The sequence below is a fragment of the Spermophilus citellus genome (genome assembly GCF_964194105.1).
Source record: "Spermophilus citellus genome assembly, chromosome: 13".
Classification (NCBI taxonomy): Eukaryota; Metazoa; Chordata; class Mammalia; order Rodentia; family Sciuridae; genus Spermophilus; species Spermophilus citellus.
The window spans coordinates 71,530,627-71,553,807 of record NC_138193.1 but is presented as its reverse complement, the minus strand read 5'-3'; the positions used below and the strand labels follow the sequence as shown (position 1 = coordinate 71,553,807).

At 37.6% G+C, this 23,181-nt stretch overlaps 1 protein-coding gene across 1 annotated transcript in view; it reads left to right on the top strand.

The window, feature by feature from the left end:
- ACYP2 (acylphosphatase 2) overlaps nt 1-15,461 on the top strand; it is a 162,410-nt gene extending 146,949 nt beyond the window's left edge. The window contains exon 4 of the mRNA XM_081265426.1: nt 14,827-15,461. Coding sequence (XP_081121552.1) covers nt 14,827-14,941 — 115 coding nt within the window. The 3' untranslated portion in view covers nt 14,942-15,461. The remainder of the gene's footprint in view (nt 1-14,826) is intronic.
- The last annotated feature ends 7,720 nt before the right edge of the window (nt 15,462-23,181 follow it).

The window sequence follows — 23,181 nt, the reverse complement described above, 5'->3', positions numbered from 1 at the left end:
AATCTTTCTAATGCTTCTGAATCCCATAGCATAGAATTTCACACAGGTCTCCTTAACTGAGTAATAGCAGCAGAAGACATGGGTTGCTGACTTGGTCAACTTCTGTTCCAAACTCCTGTCATCTTTTACTTCAGACCCAGGAAAATCAGCAGCTATGATTCCTGACTGTCTTGCAGCCAGAATTTCAAATGTGATTTAAGCTTCATCGGTGAGAGGTAGTCATGTGAAATTTGAAATTGAACCCGAGTTAGGTGAAAAGAGAGGCAGTGGTGCTGAAGCAATCTAGTTAGTGATTGGCGATATTAGTGGATATTCCAAGGCTCTGGAGCCAACAAGTTTGGTGGTGGCTTCCTGTTGCCTGCAGTTCTCTATAGTAGTATGCTCCTAGGTGCAGTGATTTTAGTGTCAGCCTCCTGGTTCCTGGAAGTTGCCCTAATAAGCCCATCAGGAAAAAAAAAAATTACCCAAGGCTTGGAGTTGGATCATAGAGTTTGGGGGTATCTTTTTTTTTTTTTTTTTTTTTTTTTTTTTTATTGGTTGTTCACAACATTACAAAGCTCTTGATTGGGGGTATCTTTTAGGGAAGTTCCAGGTATTGTTTCTTGGAATTTTCAGGAATTTTCTCATTATATAGGAATATGTGCCCTTGATTGATTTCTTGTTATCTGGGATACTTTACAACTCTGTATCATAGAAATTCTTTTGCAGCAAACTATAGAAATGCAAATGATTCTTATCCATAACAAACATTAATTTTTTTCTGATAGATATACAATGAATTTTTGTTCTGAAGAAACAATAACCCCAAACATTATTTTTTTATTGACCTAAAGCTACACTGTCTAATAAAGGAATTGCTAGCCACATGTAGTTATTGAGTACTTGTAGCAAAAGTCTGAACTGATATGTATTGTAAGTATAAAATACATATTGGATTTCAAAGACTCAATATGAAAAAGTATGTGAAATAATTTTGTTGTTGATTGTATCTTGAAATAACATTGTGGATATATTGGATTAAGTAAAATATGTTTAAAAGTTAATTTTACCTATTGTTTTTACTTTTTAAATGTAAGTCCTAGAAAGTTTTAAATTATGCATGAGACTTGCATTATAGCTCTCCTGAATAATGCTACCCTATAAAATTTTAACCAGTTTTACATCTATTAGCAAGTTTATTCCAAGATTCCTAATTATATCTAAGTATATATACATACAGAGATCTGTATACACATATGCACAAATGTATGCACACAAGTGTGGTGTGTGTGTGTGTGTGTGTGTGTGTGTGTGTATGTGTGTCTAAATTCTCCTTTGAACTAGACTTAACATCTTACAGGGATCGGAGATATAGCTCAGTAGTAGAACACTTGCATAGCAAGCACAAGGCCTTGGGTTTGATCCCCAGCATCACAATAAATAAATAAACAAATAAATAGATTTTAAAACCTCAGTTTTCCTTATTAATTAAATTATTGAATAATATCTTTGATACATGTCATTTTATATTTGCATAAGAATGGCTATTTTAACATTTTATACTTTTAGCAAAGTTGTTCAAACAGGCCCAATCTAAGTCTGTTCTTCTAACCTTCCTAGGGATATTTAAGGACTTAATTTCCTTTATTAAATTCCATTCTAAAATAGCTAAGGTGATTTTCACTACCTGCACCCTGGCTGATACAATAACTAAAATTGTAGCTAAAAAGTGTTTACTCCTTTCTAGATGTTGTGTTAATCACTTTATAAGATTATCTCATCTTATCCTTAAGCCAACTCTTTGAGATAGGCAATATACACTCCGTTTTACAGACAGGCACTGAGAATTTTAAAAACTTGCTCAATATGACCAATTAAAAAGTGGTAGCTGAATTCATAATCAAGCATAATGATTCCAGAATTCTACTACTAATAAGTTGTACCAACATTCCTGATTAAATCTAAGTATATATATATATATATATATATATATATATATATATATATACACACACACACACACACACACACACACACACAGGTATGTATACACATGCACACATATTTACACACATGTATGTATATATACACACACATTCTACTAGCACCTATTTTCTTTCCACTAAATAAAAGAGAAATGGGAGCATATATCTCATTTTATGGACCTGGAAGCTGTGGTGTGTCAAGGGAACTAGAGGTTAAAGTCATGAACCCCCTTGTTCTACCTTCTTTGCTCCCAGGCCGTTCCATTCAAACTGATTCTCAGAATCCTGGAGCCTGGGTAATTCTTCCAGGCTCTCACCCAACTGAGGAGGTTGAATGGCGTCTCATTTCCCACCACCAAGAAGCACCTCTGCCTAGACCAAGAGGGCTTGCCAATGGAATTGCACCGGAAGTGTGTGACTCTGAGGGTCAGAGTTTTATGTTTGGCAAAGGCAGAGAACAATTACAGATTTAATAATGGTTATTAAGGGCCCATTGTGTGACAGATTACATTAGGTCACAAGCAATAGTCTGACCATAATGGCAATTATCAAGAAATACAAGTGACAATAAATTTTGGAGAGGATGTTGGGGAAAAGGTACACTCATACATTGCTGGTGGGATTGCAAGTTGGTGCAAACACTCTGGAAAACAGTGGAGATTCATCAGAAAACTTGGAATGAAACCACCACTTAACCCAGCTATCCCACTCCTCAGTATATACCCAAAGAATTTAAAATCCTCAGACTATAGTGACGTGGTCATATCAATGTTTATAACAGCTAATTTCACAATAGCTAAGCTATGGAACCATTCTAAGTGCCTTTCAACAGATGAATGGATAAAGAAAATGTAGTGTATATACACAATGGACTATTACTCAGCCATAAAGAAGAATGAAATTGTGATATTTGCTGGTAAACTGGAGACTATCATGCTAAGTGAGATAAGCCAATCCCAAAAAACCAAAGGTTGAATGTTCTCTCTGATATGCAGATGCTAACACACAATAAGGGTGATGAGGGAGGGAGCAACAGAAGTTCATTGTATTAGAGAAAGGGGGATGAAAAGAAAGGAAGGGGAATGGGAATAGGAAAGACAGTAGAATGAATTGAACATAACTTTCCTATGTTCATATATTAATACACAAGCAGTGTAACTCCACATCATGTTCGACCATAAGAATGGGATCCTATTTAGAATGTTATACTCCATGTATGTAATTTCCTCAGATTCATCTAACTCTGTCTCATCTTCACGCTGTGAGCAGCCCCTGTTAGTTTATCATCTTGCCAGAAACCATGAGTGGCAATGAGTGGAGACTTTGAGAACAGCCTCTTAATAACTATGACCTTGTAAATATGTCAAAATACATTCTACTGTCACATATATCTAAAAAGAACACATTATTTTTAAAAAGAAATGGTCTGACCACTTCCTATGACCTACAAATTTTCCCTTTAATCCTTTCAATAGCTCAGTGGGATCAGCAATACTACCCTCTTTTTAAAGATGAGGAATCTGGTCTCAGGTTAATTATGGATGTCCTGGAGTTCCCGGATAATCACTGATCCCTTCACTCATCATGGGCTACATGTCTGACAAATATTTTAGACATTGTATCAAAATACCATTGAAACACTTGTTTTGATAAAAGTCTCCCGTATTATTTGTCCATATGTAACTGAATAAAGAAACTTGTTTAAGAAAGGAAAATAGCACAATGTTACATACTGTCTTTCCATTATTAATGCTAGTTTAAAAGCTGGTAATGGACAGGCAACTCAATATTTTCCAACATGCACCAAATTGGCTTTTAATTCATTAGCTGTCTTATCCTCTGTCTGCTTTCTTACTATGGTCTAGGTTTTATACTGGTGCTACAGAGAGATCTGAAAGGATTATGATGCCCCACTTTAGTCCCAGGAAATAGAACTGCTATGAATTATTGATAGTGTTGGCTTTCTAGTTCTTTAGTTTCACCTCTTTGTTTCAGACAAGGATATTGGTTAAATGGATTTTTTTATATCACCCCAGGAGCTTTACTACATTCTTCAGGAAATATTGACTTGAATTATAGAAAAGACAGTCCTATGTTTATTTCTATTTCTATATTTGATAAATTCCCCATACATTCGACTCTCCCACATCCTTGCTCAATGGTAGGTTAATAGGACAGTTTTCAATCTGAGCTTCTCAGGGCCCATGGAACTCCTCAAAGGTGCTTGGATTGTAGCTGGAAGAGAAAGAAATCTGTGCTAGAAGGGGTGTCTGCATGGACGCACACATACACACACACATGCACATACACACAAATATTCCCTGGCTTCAGAGAATATCACTTACCCCGCTATAAACATTAAGCTTTTGTGCAAGATTGTGTTGTAAGGGGAAAAAAAAAAAAGATTCTTTTTAGAAAGCTTGAAAATCCTGGATTAATATAATACATGCAATAGTAAGTATTTGTACATATTTGAGAATATTAGAAAAAAAAAGTCCAAGAATTTTTACCCAATATATCTGAGCATGTCCAACAGTGTGCTGCTGGATTTGACAGAAGATGGTGGCATGTCATGTGACAGGCGTGCAGGATGGACTTGGTCCTCCTGTGCTGTCATAACAATCACTTTAAACACTGAGTGAAGCCAGTTGCCAGGTTTATTTATATCATGAGTAAAATCAAAACCACAAGACATACACTAAAACGGGGGGGGGGGGGGGTAGGGACTGGCAAAAATATATGGACCAATTCCATGAATCAGCTTAGTTCACATGTTTATATTCGGTTCATTTATCAAATCCTAGTTCTCCAGCATCCTCTGAGAGGATGAATATGCATATTACTTCTGTTATTTCATAGGGGACTACCATAAGTAAAATATTTTATTATTCTCTGGAATAAGAGCAACTATTTTTCTTTGAATTTTATTGTTTAATTTCTTTTTATTGGTGCATTATAATTATACACAGTACTGGGATTCAGTGTTATATATTTGTACACACACATAATATAATTTGGTCAGTTTCATTCCCCAGTACCTCCCATTGCCCTTCTCTACTCCTTCCCTGACCCCCTTTCCTCAACTCTACAGTATTCCCTTCTAATTTCATGAGATCATCCCTTTTTTCCCCTTTTCTCTCTTTATCTTCCACAGATGAGAGAAAACATATGATCCTCAAGTTTCTGAATTGGCCTATTCACTCAACACACTACTCTCATGTTCCGTTCATTTTCCTGCAAATGACCTAATTTTATTCTTCTTTCTGGCTGAATAAATCTCCATTGTGTATCTATATCACATTTTCTTTATCCATTCATCTTCTGAGAGACATAATTTGGCTATTGTGAATTATGCTATTATAAACATGGTTAGGCAGACTATAGTATGAGGACTTAAATTCTTTTGGAAAAATATTGGGACTCATAGTTGGGTCATACGGTGATTCCATTCCTTGTCATTTGAGGAACTTCCATACTAATTTCCATAGTGGTTATACTAATTTATAACCCCACCAACAGTGTGTAAGTTTTCCCCCACCCCATGTACATGTCTTCTCCAGCATTTATTAATATTTGTATTCTTGATGACTGCCATTGTAACTGGAGTGAATTAAAATCTCAGTGTGGTTTTGATATGCATTTCCTTAATTTTTAAAGATGTTGAACTTTTTATAATTCTTCTTGTAATTCTTCTTTTGAGATGTGTCTATTGAGATCATTTGCCCATGTATTGGTTGGGTTATTTGGGTTTTAGGCATTAAGTTTTTTAAAGCTCTTTATATATTCTGGGTATTAATCTTTTGTTGGAAGAGTAGCTGGAAAAGATTTTCTCCCATTCATTGGGTTCTCTTTTCATGCCCTTAATTGTTTCCTTTGCTGTGCAGAAGCTTTACAAATTTTTTTTAATTTTTTTTAGTTATCAATGGACGTTTGTTTTGTTTATTTATATGTGGTGCTGAGAATCGAACCCAGTGCCTCACACATGGTAGGCAAGCACTCTACCACAGAGCCACATTCCCAGCCCCATCTTTAAAAATTTGACGTCATCCATTTATTAACTCTTGGCATTATTTTCAGAGCTTTAGGGGTCCTACTGAGAAAGTATATTGATTGCTCCTATGTATTGGAGAGTTGACCCTGTTTTCTTTTAGCACTTGCAAAGTTTTCTGGTCTCATAAGAGTGATTTTTTTTTAACTTGCAGAGAGTGTTTTAAAAGTAAGAGCTTTGTTTTGTGTCAGATAAAATCAAGGAAAGCAGTATGAAGATTCCTTGGAAAACTGGGAATGGAACCACCTAAAAACAGCATACTACAGGGACACAGCCACATCAATGTTTATAGCAGCACAATTCACAATAGCTAAACTGTGGAGCCAACCTAGATGTCCTTCAGTGGATGAGTGGATGAATTGATGAAAAAAATGTGGCATTATACACAATGGAATATTACTCAGCAATAAAAAAGAGTAAGATCATGGCATTTGCAGGGAAATGGATGGCATTAGAGAAGATTATGCTAAGTGAAGTTAGCCAATCCCAAAAAAACAAATGCCGAATGTCTTCTCTGATATAAGGGGGGGTGACTCAAAATGGGGTTGGGAGGGACAGCAAGGGAGGAAGATTACCTCTAGATAGGGAATAGTGGTGGGAGAGAAAGGGAGGAAGAAGGGGAATAGCATGGAAGGTGAAAGGAGACCCTCATCATTCTACAAAATACATGTATGAAGATGTGGAAAAAATGACACTGATAAATTTTTTTTAAAAATCTGGAAAAAAAAAAAACAACAAGCCAGGCATGGTGGTGCCTGTCAGTAATCCCAGCTGAGGCAGGAGGATTGCAAGTTCAAGACCAGCCTTGGCATTTTAGCAAAACTCTCTAACAAAATAAAAAATGAAAAACATGAGGGTTGAGGATGTAGCTTAATGGTAGAGCATCACTGGATTCAATCCTAGTACTCAAAAAAAAAAAAAAAAGAAGAAGAAGAAGAAGATATTGAACTCTCTGTATGTACTGAGATACTCACATGATTTTTCTCTTAATTACAATAATTAATTAAGTAATTTAGTGAAAAAAAAAGATAAACAACCATGCTCAGGATTCCTTTTCGTATGTGGATGATGTGGGGCCCTAGAAATGCCCTTCCACCCATGCATGGAAACTGTAGACCTGAAGAAGTCACACAGGTGACAGAGGATCATTCATTCAGCACGTATTTGTTGACTAGCCCCTCTCACTAGGCATTGTGTTAGATATTAGGGATCTAATAGTGAGGGTTTTTCTTGGGGGGTGGGGTGGGAGTGGAGGTGATGCTGGCATCAAATCCAGGGCTCTCACACACTAGGCAAGTGCTCTTCCCCTGATGGAAGTAAAAGACTCTGGCCCTGCCTTCCTAGAATTTGCCTCCTAATGTGGGGGAGGTGCATAATGAACACAGAAGCAATTGCATAAACAGCAATTTACAGAATGTGATAATTGCCATGATGCTACAACAATGTGGAGGTGGGGTCCTTTTAACATAGAGGCAGTCAAGAAGGGCCCCTGGGAGGGCAGCAACCTAAGTGCATTTTAAAAAGCCACAGCTGGCCTCTCTGCTGCCTGCCAAGACCATACATGTGTGGCATTTACTGTATTTGATAGCTAAATATGTCCCATCTGCCCCACAGAATTAGAATTTGTAGAAACCCTGAGGAGACCAATAGTTGGTGACTGCTTAAATAGGCACACACACACACAAAAACTACACAGTTAATTTATTAAATAAATTGATTTCTCCTTAGGCATTTAACATTAATCAGCAAGCATTGGGTTTTTTTTTTTTAATTTGTAATGCAAAGATAGCCCAAAGGATACTTAAAAGTAATATGTGCAAGATTGTCGTCCTTGCCCATTCCATACAAAATTCTTTTTACAACTGTGTATAATCCTCATTAGACCTATAAGAAATGCATCCATAATGAAATACTTTCTTATATTGTTACTTTATAATTGTTAAAAGACAACATGATTTTGGTAAAGTAATAAAATAGACTTTGCAAAATTTAGTTTCATTTTTAAAATGTCTATGTAAGACCTTTAAGATCTATTACAGTAAAGGGAGAGATACATGGCTACCAAGTAACACGACTTCTGTCAACAGACTTTTCTAATTTAAATTTTTATTCTTTGAATTTTACTAGCTAAACCTTCTTTGAAAAAAAAAAGAGTTGATCAGTGGATTATGTGTCTTAAATAGAATTACCTGCAAGATATATGATCACAAACAGACTCAGATTAATAGCAGAAATGTGAGACTTCAGCCTCTTTCAAGCACCTATAATTCATCCATCCATCCAACCATCCATTCAATATTTATCAACTCTACTAAACTAATAGGTCAAATATGCAGGAGCCAGAGAGGCACATCATGCGTGTGCTTGCCTTATGGCTGGGGTGAGCCCTCTCCATGTTCCTTCTCTCTACGGAGTTCTTGTAGCAATTCCCTGCCAGACAGGTAAGTTGGAAAACATGGCTAAACAGCCTAGTAACATAAAGGAGCAATTTGAAATTATTCAGTTGATGTGATAAAAGTGACTAACAGAATTAACTCAGGAAAAATACATGGGATGGTTCCTAGGTGAAATTATAAGAACCCCCAAGAAAACTATTGTACTACTGATGAAGTTCAGTGAGACAATTGATTATAACAATATAATTACATTTCTTGTATAGTAGTTTAAAAACATAATGACTAAGAAAAGACTTGTTCAAAACAGCAAGAAAAAGAGAACATAACTAAGCAAAATTTTGTCAAGAAATGTACAGGACCTGAATTATGAAAGACCACAAAATTTTAGAAATGAACTTAAAGATGTAAAAAACAAAGAGAAAATTTTTGTTGTTGATGACAAGATTAAATGTTATTAGTATGTCAGTTCTCTCTGAATTACTTTTAGATTTAAAAGAGGACATGAAGGGATTGGATAAAATTGTGCTAAGATTTAGTAGACTATATGAGATAAACAAGGACTTTTAAAAACTGAAGAATAGTGAGGTAGAAATGTAGGAACTGCTGGAAATTTAAGGTTTATTTAAAGCCCTAATAATTAAATAGCTTGGTACTGGCTCAAAGATCAACCAAAGATCAATGGAGCCAAGTAGAATGTCTAGAAAAAGGTCAAGGCATATACACAAATTTAGAATATGAGAAGAGCTGCATTTGAAAAATCTAGGAAAATATAAGTTATTAAGTGAAGATGCTAGGTCAGACATCTCACCATTCAGGATTAAGGCATCTTTTTTATACAATGCAATCACATAATTCCAGATGGACTAAAGATATTATGATAAAATCAAGATGTAATATTTTGAACATGTGCATTTACCTCTGCCTCCCTCAAAACTCTATTTACCAATAAAAAAGATTTTAAGAGGCTTGAACACTTAACAAGGACAAAGAATGGGAGAGAAAGTTACAGCAACAAAACTCTGGGAACTAGAAAGCAGTTGAGGTAGTGCAGACCAGAGTTGTAAGCCTGTAGTGAGGAAAGCTAAGAAATAGCCCAGGTAACATAGAGGAAACCCTCTAAGGCTCAGGACATTGAGCACAAAGTTGGGGCTAAAAGAGGGCTGATTCCAAATCTATTTAATAGCAGCAAAGCAACCCAGGCAGAAATCAGAGTTTCATTCTCCAGAGTGGGTTTTATGGGCATATCTGAGAAAGACATACTGCTGAGAATAGGAAGTCAGTGAAAAGGAGTCACTGAATATTAAGATCTTATATTAGTTAGCATTGTAATGAAATACCTGAGATAATCAATTTATAAAGAGAATTTATAAACTTAATTCATGGTTTTGGATGTTTTACTCTATGATTGATTCACCCAGTTATTTTGGGGCCTGTTGGGAGGCAGCACATTATGGCAGGAGTATGTATTGGATCATTCATTTCATAGTTAGGAAGCAAAAGAGAGGAAGAGACAGGAGTCTCACAATACTTTCAAGGGCACACTCTAAATGACCTAAAGACATCACACTAGGCCCCGCCTCCTAAAAGTTCTACTTCCTCCCATAGTGCCACCCCCAGGCCAAGCTTTAAATGCATGGACCTTTGGGGACAATTAAGATCCAAACTATAGCAGGCCTTAACATTCCCAGATTCCCAGAAAATACATTGCCAGATTTTTATCCTTCAGGCAGGAAATCTGATGTGAATTCCCTCAAGAATCTGACCAGTCAAAGAAAAAATGTTAAGATACCAAACTCAGAGGCTTCCCAGTGAAATGGGTTATTCAGCTCACCCTTGTAAGCCTAGAACCACAACTCAGAAGAAAGCCAAGATAAAGGTCCATTGCAGATTGGGGGTGGAGGAGTCTCATATTCCATCATTCAGTCCAGGAAACATCTAACTGAATTGTTAAATCTACTCTCAGAGGGATTGTCCTTATTGAGAAACCTTTGGCCCAGGCATTGGCCCCTGGCTCCCCTGGTTTTGACCAGCCTTGCAGAACTGAGGCCTAAGGAGACACAAGTCTAACATAAAAGGGCCCTCATTGTTCTTTAGTGTTGCTTTCCTTTCAGTTAACATCTGTTAACTCCCATAGCAATTATTACATCTTTTTCACTTATTTAATCCCTGAACTCTACCTCCACCTCCCTTATTCTCAGTAAATTACCTTGCCTCCTACATTACTGAGAAAATGAATGCTATCTCATATAGATGTTTGTTCATATACAAATTGCCCTTCAAATTTTTCTACCCATTGTCTTCTCTTCTAGATAGAGGAGATTTTTCCTCTTTGTTGTCTCAATATAATGAGTGTAACTATCTCTTGATCCTGTTTCATCCAACTTGTGCTGGACCTTGTCCCACCAATTGTCACTCCCTTGTCTTGCATGCTTAATTCACTCCCTTTGCCCACATATGAGCGTATGTGTAGTGAATACCATGGGCCACTCAGATTCCCCTTCAGGACTGAAAGACTCATTCACCCAGATGCCCTCAGCCAGCAGCCCTCACCAGCAATTGCAGCAACAGAAGACAGTCATCATGCTGTTGGTCACACCTCCTTCTCTGGGCAGCACTCCTCTAATGAGTGGTTCATTTAAGAGATAAAGATCCAGCCCTTGAACCTTTATTTGGGACAATTCTAAAGCTTCAGAGCTTCTCACAAATTGACCAAGGTCTTCATTGAGACTGTATCACTTCCTGGTGACTCCCTCAGCCCAATCCTGTCTCCTTTCCTTACCTCTTACAAATTGTTAAACTCTACAGCCTTCCCTAATTATCTTCCTCTATGCTAATCTCTATCTCAGAGTCTGCATCCCAGGGTCCTTTCCAGTGTGTCTGTGTAATAGGGGCATTTAATAGTTTGTTAGGTGGTACCAAGCTGGGCTTTAAAAAACTGCACAAATTTGTATTTCCATCAACAATGAGAAGTGCCTCTTTTCCCATACCCTGGCTCTGGTAGATACCATCGTACTTTAAAATCTTTACCATTTCAAAGTAACAGATAGTGTCTCATTTTTGCTTTATATGTATTTTTTAAATTGAGAAAGAGTGAGAATATTTTCAAATATATATTGGCTATTTATATTTCTTTCCCTTTCATCTGCCAATGTTCTTTGCCCATTTTATATTGTATGACCATCTTGTAAATTGATTTGTATGTGTGTGTATATCAATTTTTAATTACTCTTTGTATAATAAGAAAATTGTAATACGTTTTCCAGTTTGCTGCTGATTTTGGCTTTGTGGGTTTCTTTTGGTCATTCAACAATTTTGTTTGTCATTAGTTAATGGTATTGATATTTTCCCTATGCTTCTTTGTTTCTGTCATGCGTAAATTGGCATTCCTTGTTCTAGGGCTTGCAAAATTCACTAATATTTTCTTCAGAACTTAGTTCAAATTCCATTGCTCTCACAAAGATGTATTTTAATGCCTTTGACTAATGCCAAACCCTCTAATTCTTCTCTTCCTTTATATAAAGCACATTGCACAACATATTCTGCCTTACATTCTAGTTATTTTTATTTTCCAAACCCATCTATTAGACTGAAACTTATTGAGGGAAGGAATTCCACTTTAAATATTCATGTAAGCCCTTCAGTACCTGGAATAGCCCTTGCATAAAGTGATACATAAATGTTTAGTGAATTGGTTAATTGGTACGGATTGTTTATGTGGTTCTCTTTCCCAATCAGTTCTCATTAATAAGACATATATTTGTGGGATTTTTTTCCCAACTAGTTATTTTCTTTTACTAGATAAACGTAGTTCCTCTATCTCCAGACCTGAGCCATTCTTGTCAAGGGCTGACTGTAAGAGCAGCACATGAAGAGTGAGGTCTCAGGTTATGAGACAGGTAACCAGAATATTCCCAGATGAGTAGGCAAGTCCAGGAATGTGGTCCCTAGTAGCAGGGGTGGTAAGTGTGGAGCCATGATACGAAGTGGTCATCCTCCCCACAGTGTAAATGGAGCTAAACCTCCCAGTGCCACAACTATTCTGTTCCTATGTGTAACACAGATTCCTCCTTGGCCATACAGTTAGCCAGTGAATAAGTTCTTGGTGTTGAGGACCAGATACAGTAGACAGTCAAGTCTCTCATTAATTCAGTACACTGAGTTACCAGCTCAGATGGATTAGTCATTGAAGTTCCCACTAGTCCTAGTCTTAGATTTGCTGCTCCAATTCCTCTCCTCTCACTCTCTCTTGAGCCTACTTAAATATGGCTTTTATTCCACCAAAACTGCTTTTGTCAAGGTCACCAGTGAGCTCCACTTTGCTAAATGTAATGGTTGATTCTGAGTTCTCTTCTCACTTATCTACCAGCAGCATTGGCCTGATTGATTTCTTTTTGCTCCCTGGGGGCTCCATTTGGCTCCCAGGATACTTCACTCCCCCAGTTCTTCTCAGACCTCACTGAATGATGTTCCTCCTCCTGTGCTGGTTTTTCCTCAGTTTCTTGCCTTCTTAACATTAGAGGACCCAAAGTGGGTCATAGGACCTCTTCTCTTTTCTATCTGTATTCATTTTCTTGATGATCCTAGCCATTCTCTTGGTTTCTAATACAAATCTCTTTGCTGACAAATTCTTAATTTCCTCTAACCAGATTCACAGATCCAACTGCCGACTCAATATCTCATTTGGATTTTTAATAGACATCTCAAGTTTAATGTCCCAAAACTGGATTTCTGATCTTCTCCCAGAGTCTGCTCCTCTCACAGTCTCTCCACTGCAGTGAATGACAACTCTCTCCAACTAGTTACTCAAACCAAAAACTCCGGTGTCATCCTTCACGCCTCTCCCTTTCCCACACCCACATCCAATCTGTCAGCAAATCTACTTACTATACCTTCAAAGTACATCAGAATCTGACCACTTCTTACCACCACTGCTTACCCTAAGCAATTATTTCTTATGTTCTTTCTTTCCTCCTCGTTCACCTGAGCAATAGATTGTGACTTTTGTGGAATAGAAGAAATAACACCATAAAGCACTTAACATAGTGCTGAGCAAACAGTTAGTGCTCATTAAATATTAGCTCTCCTTATTATTTCTGCCTTTTGTTTTCTGCAAGCTTTCAAGATTTGACTAGTAAAATTGAAGCCATAAGCTCTTTTTCATAACAACTGAATGTTATTGTTCAACAAATGAAATTTCCATTTTTAAGTTTTCGACTAAATGAGTTAAAGAATGAAATGTGTTACTGTGTTGATGATTTCCAAAGAGAAGAAAAGTCAAAATTAACTTCACCCTAGAACAGTCACAAATAAGAGCCAAAAAAGGATTGAAGAAGCACAATGACAATTTTTATCATTCAAATTCCTCTCTAGCCTAATTAAGAGTAATTTTCAACAGATCAGAAAGCTTTGGCCCAGAATATATTTCTAATCCAAGGTCATAAGAGATTATTGCATAGAAGGATACAGCACTGGCTTCACAGTCTGAAATAATTTGGGGGATAGGAGGAAACTCACAGGATGTTTCTACAACAGCAGCTAGCCTAATAGCCATCACTTTGATAAAACAAACATCCTCCTATTATTAACCCAAAGTACCCACTAAATCTATCATCCGAAGTCATTATTAATAGGTAAAAGGATTCTGGAAAATCCACAACAGTATTGCCTGAGGTGTTAGCAATATATGATAGGTATGAATTATATATAAAACATCTCAGGTGAGTACTCAAACGCATAAATTAAACACATGGATACACTAATAAATTAAGATTAATCCATTGCTCTGAAAAAGCAAAAAAAAAATGTTTTCAGAAGATTTAGCTTGTTCTTTAATGCAGTCACTTTACTAAGATACACAGGAAATACAGTATTTGAATAGGTAAGAAAAATAATCTAATTTAATTTTAATGATTTTGGAAAATCATATTTATTATTTATTTGTTCAGTAATTGTCTCAACATACATACACATACATATGCATACATATACATACACACACAGAGACACACACATATGTACACGTACATGTATATATATATGTATAATGCTAGGTAATGGTGAATTGTTTTATTACTTAACCTCTTTGTAAAAATATTTTGATCTTTTTGTGTATAAGAGCTAGATAATAGTGACTTTAGAGTGTTTTAAGAGAGGGAAAATAATTTTAATATGAAATAATCAAGAATTCATCTTGATAATACATTATTAGCTTTTCTTCATCTATGTTTAATTATATATTATGCTCTGTGGTATTCTTAGAATAATATACAAAATGTAAACAAATTTATATATTACATTATATGCAAAAGTTACTTAGTAAGTGTGAACTCCCATTAATAGCTAATGTGGGATCATTTTAATTGATCCACATATATTTTATATGCTAATTACTGTTGTTTTTGTTTTTGTTTTTTTGTAGGAAGTCCTGGCTGAGCAAAATTGGGAGTCCTAGTTCTCGCATTGACCGCACGGAATTTTCTAATGAGAAAGCCATCTCTAAACTTGAATACTCTAATTTTAGTATTCGCTACTAATGGAAGAGAAATAAAATTGTAATGCTTACTTTGCACGAGATACCATATATTCTTAAGTCCATATTCTAGAACAATAGTACCAGAGTCAGATATAAAAACAGGGACTTTCTGTTCTGAAAGCTGTAGAACTGTAGGTAACTAAAAATGTCTGACGCTGAAATAATTTTGCTCAAGTATGTTTTTAGCAAGCAAAAATATAATATTCTAGTTATAAAATACTTAATAGGAACACTCAATTCAAGCTTGTCTCATGGAATTTTTAATTTCAGTGAACATTAGCATACATGTTATTTAGCTAGACTTAATAGTTAACCATCTAAAATTATTTTTAGGTATTATTGTCTGAGAAAATTCTAATGCCTTCTAAATATAATTTATTAAAGCTGAACAATCTGTTATTGGAGCCTTTAAAAGAACCACTGGTTAAAATAAATGTATGTGATGATCAATATAACCTTAAGATCATATCAATAAAGAATTAATTTTTTAAATTCTGATTAAACATAAACATGTTTCAGTACTTAAGTGGGAGCTACTTATTGTCTTCTTTGAACTACATTTTTCTGTATCCTGAAGAATCAGCCTTGGTGATTGTCGCGTCTACCCGCCGGCAGGAAAGACGACAACAGCAGGATTCTTCTTTAACACACTTTATTGGAAGCTTCCATGAGGTATAGATGAGAGAAAAAAGGGGCCCCGAGCCCGAGAAAACCACCCCTTATATACTTCAGCTGCAGCCCTGCTCGTACACCATTGGACAAAGAGTGCATAGCAACACAGCAGCAGCCAATAGAATGATAGACCCAGCACTTGCACATAATGCAAGAGACACCCAGCTCCAGCTTGTGCAAAGCAACAAGCACTTCTTGAAAACAGTTTGTTCCAGGAGCTGGACAATTGATACATTGTATTCTAGGGAGTGGCTGAAAACAAAGAACTGGGTCTCAGCCCAAGAATTAGGCTCACGCCCACACAAGGCAGCACAGCAAAATGGCTCTCTACAGTTCCCCCCTTTTGTTTTCTAAAAACAATACAGGCAAGAGTAGAGGTGAATTGCCATTACTCATGCTAAGCCTTCAACCAGGAACCTTATCAGACCCAAGCAGGTCAGGACGTTCCCGCATGACCGGTATTGGCTGAATATGAAAACAGACACCACAGATCTTACAAGGCCTTGTGAGCTGGCCTCCTTGACGTGCATAAACTTCAGGGCTGGATCCAAGCCCTGGGGGCCGGGGGGAATCCACTGCCAGCAGTGTTTTCCTTTTGTTTGTTGCACGTCAAAGGGAATCAAGTAGCCCCTGTCTTAGGTCGTTCACTGCCCTTACATTGCTTACCCGTCCTTGGGGAGGCCCCATTCCCCTGTCTTAGGTTGCAGTGCAAGCGTGAAAGTTGCCCGTCTCTGGGTACTACAAGATCAGCTCGTTGTTGCCAAGGCGTTTAATGGTATCTACTCAGCCAGTCATTATTAGGTCTCTGAGGCTGAACTGTGGCTGTATAGAAATACAACGATAAACAAGTTGGCAACACCCTAAAAGAAAGGCACGGGTCCTAAAGCGATAGAAAAGCACTAGTGTGGAAACCCATCTGCGTGCAATGGCAGTAAAGCCGGCAGAGTGCAAGGGCTTTCCAACACTAAGAGAATAGCAAGAAGAGACATGTCGTTCCCAGTGCAATGTCCGTAAACTTGGGGTGCAACGACCATGTCAAAGATTCACTGTTTAATTTGCGCAAGCCAAACTTGAGGTGAGTTGCCATTTTCTAAAGCTGCAAGAGCTTGTGTGAGCATAGCCTTATCATGAGCATTGCGGGCCTTAAGGCGACAGAGAAACCACAAGCAGAGAACCATACCGAAGCAACACATTGCACCAATCTCTGTAAAGTGCTATGCTTCACTTTCAGGCCCTTGGAGCGTAACAGACCATCTAGGGCCGAGAAAAGCGGACTTGAAGGTGCGGCACCCCTGACACAACAACAAGAAAAACACAGAAAACAAAAGACACAGACGACAAAAAGAACACAGAAAACAAAAGTGAAAGCACACATTGCAGCTGCAATAAAATATGAGGCCTACGGGGTCCCGCTCTCGGGGACGAGGGGTCCGCTCACGGACGAGGGGTCCACTCAGGGACGAGGGGTCCACTCACGGGACGAGGGGTCCACTCCGGGACGAGGGGTCCACTCACGGACGATCGGTGCACCACTCCTGTCGACTGAAAGTTCTGATTCTCCCGGGTTTCGGCACCACTTGTCGCGTCTACCCGCCGGCAGGAAAGACGACAACAGCAGGATTCTTCTTTAACACACTTTATTGGAAGCTTCCATGAGGTATAGATGAGAGAAAAAAGGGGCCCCGAGCCCGAGAAAACCACCCCTTATATACTTCAGCTGCAGCCCTGCTCGTACACCATTGGACAAAGAGTGCATAGCAACACAGCAGCAGCCAATAGAATGATAGACCCAGCACTTGCACATAATGCAAGAGACACCCAGCTCCAGCTTGTGCAAAGCAACAAGCACTTCTTGAAAACAGTTTGTTCCAGGAGCTGGACAATTGATACATTGTATTCTAGGGAGTGGCTGAAAACAAAGAACTGGGTCTCAGCCCAAGAATTAGGCTCACGCCCACACAAGGCAGCACAGCAAAATGGCTCTCTACAGGTGATGGCACAGTAAGCGCTCACAATTGCAGCATAGTAATTAGCAAGATTCTTATCTACTGCCCTCAATGGATATCCTAGTAACCAGAAAACGAACTGAAATTCTGAACAAATCATACAATATTATCCCCTAAAGTTGGGCTATCATTTGGGAGGTCTTCAAATGTAAGTGATTATTAACAACAGATTATTTTAACAAGGAAGTTTATTTCTGTATCATAGAATTATAATATTGAAAAAGGAAGACCTATCATGGAAAACACTAAGGAAAATTCAAATGTTGTAGGTATGTAGCAGTGCATAATCTTCAATGATTTCCAATTTTTTAATAACAATGGAATCTTTCATTAAAATAAAAATTGGTGTGGAATTGAATATATAAAAGAAGAAATAGCATAACTGGTGTAATTGAAATGGGGATGAGGGAGCAAACCCTTGGGCCCTGCACATTGGTCTCCCCCTCCTTCTCTCTTTTCTATTTCCCTTGGGAGTGCAGGTTGTAAATTATCATTTTATCTATGAAACAAACGTCCACTACTATACTCTAAGTCATGGAGAAAAAAATTCAGGCCTCTCCCCTCTACCTGCTGCAAGGTAAGAATTAAGAGGTGAACAGTGGGCTGGATTTGTTCACTGCAAAAGTTAACTCCATGGAAAATAATAAAACAGACACCAAATACATATAAGACAATACAACATAGGGAATGGCATTCCAAATATACTTAAAGGGACAGAGAACATTGCTGTTGTTCAGTACATGTGTTGAACATAATGCAGGAGACTCTATTGAGATATTTATCTGAATTTTGCTCTCCTTCTACTTGCTCACTCCAGGTTCCAGAAAGGTAAACAAGTCTTTGTGTTCCCTTACTTCAGAGGTTTTGGTGTCAAATGCTCCTGAAGACAATTTTTCTTCCAAGGTTTTATTTCAAAGAGTGACTTTTGTTGTGTGTTGAGCAGAAAGATAAACATTGGGCCTCTAAGCAAGTAAAAGAGAAGCAGAAATGGTGAGAGCCAAGGGCACAAGGAAATTGTTCAGGACTTTAGAAAAAGAGCAAAGGCTGTACCTTTTCCAAGCCATGGAGAACTGCACCTTTCTTTCTTGCAACACCTCTAGGGGTGGCTAAGCTGAGAAGGGAGCAGCTGTGGCACCCAGAGAAGCAGGATCCCAGGCTTAGGGGCTCTCAGTCCTAGCAAGGTTCTGTCCCCAAAAGTGCGGGAAAGCATTCTACAAACACCACAGTGGCTACAAGGGACCACAGTAATAGTTCCTTGGATAGTAGTTGGCATATAGTGGATATCAGATAGGTCCTTCCCGAATGTTTTCTCTGTATAAGACCCTCTGTGTGGTTTTTCTGAGAGGGTCCAATGCACCAGAGAGAACTAAGATTTCTTTTTTTTTCTTTTTTTTTATTGGTTGTTCACAACATTACAAAGCTCTTGACACATCATATTTCATACATTAGATTCAAGTGGGTTATGAACTCCCATTTTTACCCCAAATACATATTGCAGAATCACGTCGGTTACACATCCACATTTTTACATAATGCCATATTAGTAACTGTTGTATTCTGCTACCTTTCCTATCCTCTACTATCCCCGCTCCCCTCCCCTCCCATCTTCTCTCTCTACCCCATCTACTGTAATTCATTTCTCTCCTTGTTTTTTTTTTTTTCCCATTCCCCTCACAACCTCTTATATGTAATTTTGTATAACAATGAGGGTCTCCTTCCATTTCCATGCAATTTCCCCTTCTCTCCCTTTCCCTCCCACCTCATGTCTCTGTTTAATGTTAATCTTTTCCTCCAGCTCTTCCTCCCTGTTCTGTTCTTAGTTGCTCTCATTATATCAAAGAAGACATTTGGCATTTGTTTTTTCACTTCCCAATTCCAAGTCAGAGGGGGCTTGAAGGCTCGGTTTGATTTTGGGAAAATGAAACAGACATTTTTTCACACTCAAGTTTGGATACAGTCTTATTGTCTACATATAAAAAGGCTAAATTATTTTTTAAAAGAAATATGATCTCAGAATTAACACTGATATATTCACTTTCTATTGTCCTGATGGCCTTTTGTAATTTCCTTCTCAACTTTCTTTATAGAAAAATCATGCTTTGCTGGAACACTCTTGTAACTACACAAAATGAATCACACTAACCAAGAGTATTTAATAATTAATAGATCATTCTATTGCTGGGTGGAAAATATTGTTTAAGATGATTGAAAAAATAGGTGTTGTGAAAGGTAGAAAGCAAGAGAAATAAATATAAAGCAATATAAAAATGTGTTAGGCCAGATGCAGTGGCACACACCTGTAATCTCAGCTGAGGCAGGAGGATCCTGAGTTGAAAGGCAGCCTCAGCAACTGTGAGGCACTAAGCAACTCTGTGAGACCCTGTCTCTAAATTAAAGAAAAAAATATGTTAGGTAGACCAGATAACATAACTTAATAGTAAACTTGGTATTTCAAATTTCATATTGAATTTACATAAGAAATTTTTAATTTACATATTATATTACATATAATTGAAAGGATAAAAGAAATTGAAGTTAAAATGTAAAGGACCAGGTATTGTTAAGTTTCTATGCTACACTCAAAGCCTGAAATTCCTGTAGCTGTTAGGACAATTCCCGGGACTGCCCATTAGATAGTCCCCCCTGACCACTTAGTTGTTTAACAACCTGGACCCTGTGCAGCTAGGCACATAGGCACCTCAGGGCCCAAACCAATCAGTTTGAATGTACCCCCCTCCTTAGGACTGACCTATCACTCCCGCCCGACTTGTTCCCGCCAATGAATGTACTAATCATGTTTGAGAGTTGTTGTTCGATTTTCCCGCGCCTCATGATGATTTTCTCTGATGTATGCAAAGCCCCCGCCCTCCCCAAAAAGTGTACTTAAGCACTGCTTAACCCCTGCTCGGGGCTCTGGGCTGCTCTCCCTTCTTGAGTAAGCACGGAGCCCCAGCATGCTGGATCTGCAATAAACCCCCTTTTGCTGTTGCATGAGTCAGTCTCTTGGTGGTCTCTTCCTCCGACGTTTGCTGGACCCTTACATAATAAAATGTCTTGATAGGCTTATTTTTGTCAGAATTTTTTAAAAAAAAACAAGAAAAAAATTAAGCAAAATATTGATACCAGCTGGGGATATAGTTCAGTTGGTAGAGTGCCTGCCTCACATGCACAATGCCTGCATTCAATCCCCAGCACCACAAGGAGAGAGGAAAAAAAAGATTGATACCCAATTCAGTAACTATCAATGAGGGGTCTCAACATTCCACATACCCGTACACATCACCCCTCAAGAAACTACCAGAATCCCAAGGGGCATGATTTGTAAATGCATATTATTTTTTCATATTTGTATAAAAGTGCCTATCTTTTTTAAAAAGCTAGCTCAAGAAGTGAAGCTCAGTAGAATCTTCTTGGTTAGAGAGTATGTGCAAAAGACAGATTCTTACCCAGCTGGGCACACAGAAGGGACAGAAGTGTGGGAAAGATATGGGATTTTTCTTTGGGGAAGGGTATAGACTTCTAAGCCAGAGAAGAAGCAATCCAAGTTTCATCTGAGACTGGAAATCTCTAAGTACAGGGGAACACCCTATGACTAGAAGAATTCACAGTAGATCTTTGTGTTGCCAAAGGGCAGATAAGACCCAAAGGAAGGGATGAACAGATGGCTGGTGAATATGGGCAACAATATCCATTAGTTTAACTTTGCTGGAAGTGGTTCACCATTTTTATGACTTAAAAAAAAGTTTTTGAAATGGGATCTCAGTATAGTTGCTCAGATTGATCTCAAACTCCTGGACCCAGGTGAACCTCTTGCCTCACCTCCCAATAGCTAGGACCACAGGTGTGTACCACTGCACCTGGCAATGATTAAATATTTTTTCAACTTTGTCTAGTGAAGGAATTTTTCAGAAACATGTATCTTTAAACTCATAGAAAAACAATTCACTTCTAAAAACTAGCTTGTTTTTGGAGATATATTGGTCACAAATATATTTTATATACTCTATATACTCTACATACTCTATAGTCTCTGTTAATATAGATATCAGAGAATGTTCTCTCTCTAGTAACTAATTTCAGGAACTAAAAGCAAGTGGCATGGTATAGAAGACTGCTTGAAGACTCTGGAGACTCACACTCTGGGTCAGCCCACCACTGATTAGCAATGTGCAAAATCAAGAAGTTAGACTAATAAGGAAGGACTTCTTATAAGGTTCCAGTGAGCCAGAGGACTTCAGGGGTTGATGCCAGGAGAGTTACAGAAGGCCAAAGAGAGAGACAGGCAGTTTGATCTTGGCCCAGGTCTGTGATCTTCACTCCAATCATCTGTAAGACATCTTTTAAGAATTCTAGGGCTGGGACATAGCTCAGTGGTAAAGCACTTGCCTAGAATGCATGAGGCCCAGGGTTCTATCCCAGCACCGAAAAAAGAAAAATTCTGCCTCAAAGAAACAAAATCAAAAATAACAACAGGGCTGGGGTTGTGGCTCAGCGCCTAGCACGTGCAAGGCAGTGGGTTCAATCCTCAGCACCACATAAAAATAAATAAATAAAATATAGGTATTGTGTCCAACTACAACTAAAAAAAATAAGTTAAAAAAACAACAAAGACACCAAGTTTAATATATGGGGTGTTCTTTTCTAAATTTCCAAAAATTATAAACTTAAATATATTCTCCATTCTCATGGTTAATTCTTTCAAGCCAGCATGGCAAGTATACTAACCTCAATTCATTTCCATCAAAAATATATAGTGAGAATTACTATTGGAAGTAAGTTCTTATTCTTCATGGTGGCCTCCGTAAAGGTGCATGGTGGCTAATATATTTCTGAAACTGAGGTTCTGTTGTCCTTTGTTTCTATTTTTATCTTACCCAGGTAAAAAATATAAAGGAGAAAATGTAAATATATAATTAGTGATTCATTAACATATACTTTATAAGCAATTTTGGAGATTTTAAACTAATGTTCAAAATCATGTGTAAGGGCTGGGGTTGTGGCTCAGTGGTAGAGCACTCACCTAACACATGTGAAACCCTGGGTTCAATCCTTAGCACCACATAAAAATAAATAAATAAAGATATTGTGCCCAACTATAACTAAAAAATATTTTTAAAAATTAAAAAAATAAGATCATGTTTAAGAGATAATTTTCCTTTTCTTTTTTTCTTTATTTTAAAAATATTTTTAGTTGTTAATTGACCTTTATTTTATTTATTTATATGGTTCATGGTTTTGTATAAAACTGAAGTCTAATTAAAAAATTAATTTAGAATTTAAAAGACTAGTTAATGTATTTTTTTTAATTTCTTTTAATTATTTTTTATTGGTTGTTCACAACATTACAAAGCTCTTGACATATCATATTTCATACATTAGATTGAAGTGGGTTATGAACTCCCAATTTTACCCCAAATGCAGATTGCAGAATCACGTCGGTTACACATCCACAATTTTACATAATGCCCTATTAGTAATTGTTGTATTCTGCTACCTTTCCTATCCCCTACTATCCCCCCTCCCCTCCCATCCCATCTTCTCTCTCTACCCCATCTACTGTAAT